The 5,025-nt window shown below is 55.7% G+C and overlaps 1 protein-coding gene across 1 annotated transcript; it reads left to right on the forward strand.

Moving 5' to 3' along the window:
- Positions 1 to 2,138: 2,138 nt before the first annotated feature.
- On the forward strand, positions 2,139 to 4,343 carry LDBPK_191370 (hypothetical protein, conserved; the record flags this gene model as incomplete). The annotated part of the gene is made up of 1 exon (XM_003860261.1): positions 2,139 to 4,343. The coding sequence occupies one exon, from the start codon at positions 2,139 to 2,141 to the stop codon at positions 4,341 to 4,343; it is 2,205 nt and encodes a 734-aa protein (XP_003860309.1).
- Positions 4,344 to 5,025: the final 682 nt, after the last annotated feature.

The raw sequence follows: 5,025 nt of genomic DNA on the forward strand, positions 1-5,025 counted from the left end.
CATAGATAAAAGAGGCGCCGGAAGTTAAGGGGGAGAGACGGAATGCGGGCTATGCTACGGAAGGGTTTTTATTTGATTTTGCCTTTACTGTTACGCTGAGTTGATTCGGTGGGGATAGGACAGATGGTGAAGGTGGTATTCTCTCTCTTTTCTTTTTTTGTTTTCGGTCATCATATCTTTTCTGTGTGCGGAGGGAGGGGCTTTGGCTTATACTGTGGACTTGTGCGGAGTTGTGTCTGCCGATGCGTATGTGTACATGTATATCAGTGTTTATGTGCCTATCTGTATGTAATAGTGGGTGTGGGTGTGTTGGTCGTCTCCTATAATCGATTTGGTTTAGTCATCCCCTCCCCCTCCCTCTCCCTCCTCTCTGTACGGTTGTCGTTTGCTTTGTCTGTCTTCGACTCGGAGTGGCAGCGGCATTCATTTTGTTGGTAGAGGGATGCTCTGCGTCTTCCGGGTTCGGGGTGCGGAACATGCAACGGTACTACCTCCTGTGATGAAGGAACGTATTTTTTTTATTTATTCTATGTCGATGTGTGTATGTATGTGTGTGTGTGTGTTTGTTTTAGCGCACCGCTACGTCTTCGGCGGCGGTGCTGTTGTCATTTTGCGTGTTGTTCGTGGCGCCGTAGATTCTTTTACCGAAATACCATCAGCGCAGCAACAGCAAACCCTCTCACCGCTCGCCTCCTACCCGACCACCATCACCACCACCATCACTTTCTCTTCTCCATAAGTATTGTTATAGATTCGTTTTTGTTTAAACTGCTTCTTTTCGAAAGTCTCCTATCATCACTTTCCCATCATCGAGTCCCTAAGCCACTGCCAGAAGAGCCATGCCCCCCACCACCACTCCACGCCCCCTCCGCCTCATTTGAGCCTTGTACCTCTTTTCTCTGTCCCCGCCTTACCGCCCACCGCGGAGAATGAGGAAGGCTCTGGTTCTCTCTCCGTGCTCCTTCTTGGCTGCACCACCTGTTATCACCCACTTTCTTTGCGGCGGCGGCGTCAACTGGAAAAGCAAAATGTGTTGGATGAGAAGATAAGCATACATGTACACACATACTGGCACGTATGTGTAGGAAAACAAAAGGAAACGGGCTTATCTGCGCACTGGATCGACTAGATCACGGTGCAGCGCATGTAGTGGCCATGATGCGCCCCTGCAGGCCAGTTTAGCACCGTTGCACGCTACGCAGGCGCGACAGTGGCAGCGTGCGCGGTCACCTCATAAGAAGGGGACTGACGGGATTCAGCAGTTGTTTTCTTCTGCTATGAGCAAAGGTCACCTATCTTGTGTGCAGGCCGGAGCACTAGGTTTTTTTTCTGGTATGCGGCGTCTTGCCATGCTGCACACCGCTACATCCTCGATTGCCCGCCTGTCTTTTCTCCCATCCCCCCCCCCCAACCATCCGTTTTTCTTCGCGAATGATTGCCCTATGCGCGAGTCTCTGCCGTGCACTTTAACCGTTCTCTCTCTGCGGACGATATACGCGCATCCCATTCACAAGCGCACATGCAGACGCGCACACGCAGTGGCACGGCTACTATCAGCTGGCATCTTGCACACCCAAGGCACTACGAAGCACCTGTGCCGTATCGCTCGACAAAAAAAATTTGCGCGGCCTTTTCACCGCCTACCGCTCACAGCGCGTTCGTGTTTTGCCGTATGCTATGTGGTGAAGCGTTGTCGCTTTAACTGAGCGCAGCCGGTCGGATCGTCGCTGCTGCTGGTGTCGTGGCCGTGCCTCTCCTCTGTACTAGATCTCGTTCGTTTTTCTTTTTCTTTCTTGCGTCTCCCTCCCCCCTTTCCCTCTCGCATATAACGTGCCCTAGAGAACAGGAACGCCTTGGTGTTGCATGTGCGAGTTTGGCTTCGGTACCAATATACCGCATCTCTCACACCTGATCAGCACACATCACACGCAAGCACACACACACGCCTGCGCGTCAAGACAAGAAGGGCCGTGGCTTATAGATTGACGGAAACTCCACACACACACGCACACACACACACCTGCAAAACGTTCACGTCTCTCTGTGTGTGTGTGTGTGTGTGCGTAGAAGCACTCATGGAAGCTGAGCCCCTCAGAATGGTGCCGAACGCCCGAAGCGCGTCCCTGTTGCACTGGGGAATGGCAGCGGCGGCCACCTCCTCTTCCACCAGTCTTGCATCGCTGCCTAGTAAAAGTGACGGCGTATGTGGCGGTGGCGGAGGCAAGAACGACGACACGGGCACTGTGCTACCGCTAAACCGCGCCACGATGGCCGATGCTGAAGCGTCGGTCAACCGCGCCTACCTCTCCCGCACCTCACTGGAGTACATTCTCTGCGTCGCCTTTGTCGTCGTTGGCATCTTCTACTCTTGCGTCTACAGGATCGCCTGCATTGGCCGTGAGCATCACGAAGAGCTGAAGGAGAATCTTAAGCCACCATGGGCACTATACCGCTGGCTCGGCAGCAAAGGTGTGGACGTAACGGATCTGCAGTGCTACTACTTTGTGGTGGCGATGCCCCCATCCATACCGTACATGATCGGCTTCCTGCTCTTGTCACGACGACTGCGACGCCATGCCGCATCGAAGACGGCGACAGCTGTAAAAGAATCTGCCATCGCTGCGGCTGGCGACGGCAAGGAGCGCAGCGGCTCGATGGCAAGCATTCACCACCCAGAGCACGTCATCGGCGACAGCAGTGTTGGTAGAGGCAGCGTCAGCCCTACGCTCCTGATTCGCAAAGACGTGTCGACCCTCCAATTCCTTCACATTATCGCTGGCATGCTCATTGCTCTGTGCCTCTGCGGGCCGGGGTTTCTCTTCGGAGTGGTAATGATGTTGCTCAATTTCTATCTGATCGCGCCTCTTTACAAGAGAGCGTCCTTTCGGGTATCCATGACGGTGATGTGGGTGATGCACGTGTTGGTCCTCTTCTTGAACTACCACGCTGGCGGGTACCAGTTTGCCTGGTTTGGGCTCAGCTTCCTCGATAACCTGTGGTCGCCATTGATCCAGTGGACCACCCAGTATAACATGTCGGTGCTGCGCATGATCTCCTTTAACAGTGATCTCTGGGAGTCAGTAAGCTGTGGCGAGGAGCGGCGGCAGAAGTCGCTGGCGAAGCACGCACGCACATGCATTGCCTGTGCTCAGATACGCGACCAGCACCGTCACGCCGTCACCTCTCTCCCGCCGGAGGCACTCTCGTGTTACAAGTGCCGCACAGAATGCTCACGGCACGTGGAAGAGTTCACTCTCAGCGCTTACCTCGGCTACATATTCTACCTGCCTCTTTTCATGGCGGGGCCGGTGTCGTCCTTCAACGCGTACGTGTCCTACCAGCATTACTCGGCACGGAGCATTGAGGGCAAGGCTATCTGGCGGTACGGATTTCGCTTATTGTGCCACGCTATCTTGCTAGCAACGTTGATGCACTACGTGCCTATCATGGCCATTCTGCTGACACCCGCTCCGTCAGCCAGTGGAGCGGCTGAAGCAGTGCCTGCCGCTGGGGCGATCGCAGCGGAAGGGGCTGCGCTGGCGCGCAGTAGCGGTGCTATGGCGGTCACCACGAGTAGCTCGCCAGCGGGCAACGCACTGCAGAATATGGTTAGCACAACCACTGCAACCACAACACCCACAGCAGCCGTTGTCACCCTCTCGGTGCTGGACCAGATGGGGGTTACGGAAAAGGCGTCCCTGTTTGTACTGGCACTGGCCTTCCTGTGGGCTAAGTTCGACGTTGTGTGGCGCTTCTTCCGCTTCTTCGCGCTGCTAGACGGCTTCGACCCGCCGGAGGACATGCCGCGCTGCTTCGCCAACACTGTGAATATCCAAAGCTTCTGGCGCGACTGGCACGCCTCCTTCAACCTGTGGATCGTGCGGTACATGTACATCCCGATGGGTGGCAGTCGCACCAAGTCTCTCTCCATATTTCCCATCTTCTTCTTCATTGCCATCTGGCATGACATCGAGCTGCGTCTGATCTTCTGGGCCACAATCATGTGCATCGCATTAATCCCTGAGATCGCGGTCACTCTCTTCTTCTCCTCCGAGAACCCGCTGGTGATGCGAATCAAGCGCTCGCCGCTCATGTGGAGGTACCTACGCGTACTCGGGACGCAACTGGCGCTGATGGAGTTGACTGTAGCAAACCTTGTCGGCTTCTCCGTTGGTACAACCGGCGCGGCGTGGGCCGCTCAGCACATGTTTCGCGAGATGTCCTTCACGTTCAAGATCCTCGCGCCGTGCTTTTACCTCTGCGCGGCGATCATCTCCATTCAAGACAGCGACCAGAAAGCGTATGAGCAGCAGCAACTCAAACTAAAGTACGATCTCCAGTAACAGGAAGTCGTGAGGCGCGTACATGATACGACTCGCCTGGACGCCCTTCTCCCCCTCCCCCCCCCTTTCGTCCTCTCTTCAGCTTCAGCCTCCGCCTCCGCGGCAAGGGCAACATCGCTTCCTAATCCATATTTCCCTTCGTTCCCCCCCCCCGTTGCTTGCTTTACGTGTGTGTGCTTGCTTCGCATCTCCCGCCATCTCCCTCCTTATGGCGTCGGCTTTAGCACTTTTCCGTGTTCTTCCTCTTTGTGTGTCCATCGTATTATTTCCATTTATATCGTTTTCCTGATCCCTGGTGACGGAGTGAGGATGGGGGAGGGGGAGGGACATCTTGCCTTCATATATCAAGGCTCAGTGCCCTCCCTCCGCGGGAAAGCGAAGCAGCACCCTTCCCACTCCCCCTCTCTCTCCTATCCCTGCCAGCTGCAGAGCCGCTACTGCTATGTCGGCGCTTAGGCCGTGGGTGGGAGCTGCATTGGAGCCGCCGGCGCCTGTGAACACATTTGTGCCATCCATGTGATGGGCGAAGTGTCCGCGTGACTCCAACCCATCTCACCCGGACCCTCACACTGCCCACTGGTGTGGGGGAGCTTGAGCCCCTCTGAGGGGACCGCACCGCGTGGCGACCACCACAATGGAAGCGGCTGTGAGGCGATCTGCGGAGCAGAGTGTGGGTAGAGTG

The sequence above is a fragment of the Leishmania donovani genome, chromosome 19 (assembly GCF_000227135.1).
Source record: "Leishmania donovani BPK282A1 complete genome, chromosome 19".
Taxonomy (NCBI): domain Eukaryota; phylum Euglenozoa; class Kinetoplastea; order Trypanosomatida; family Trypanosomatidae; genus Leishmania; species Leishmania donovani.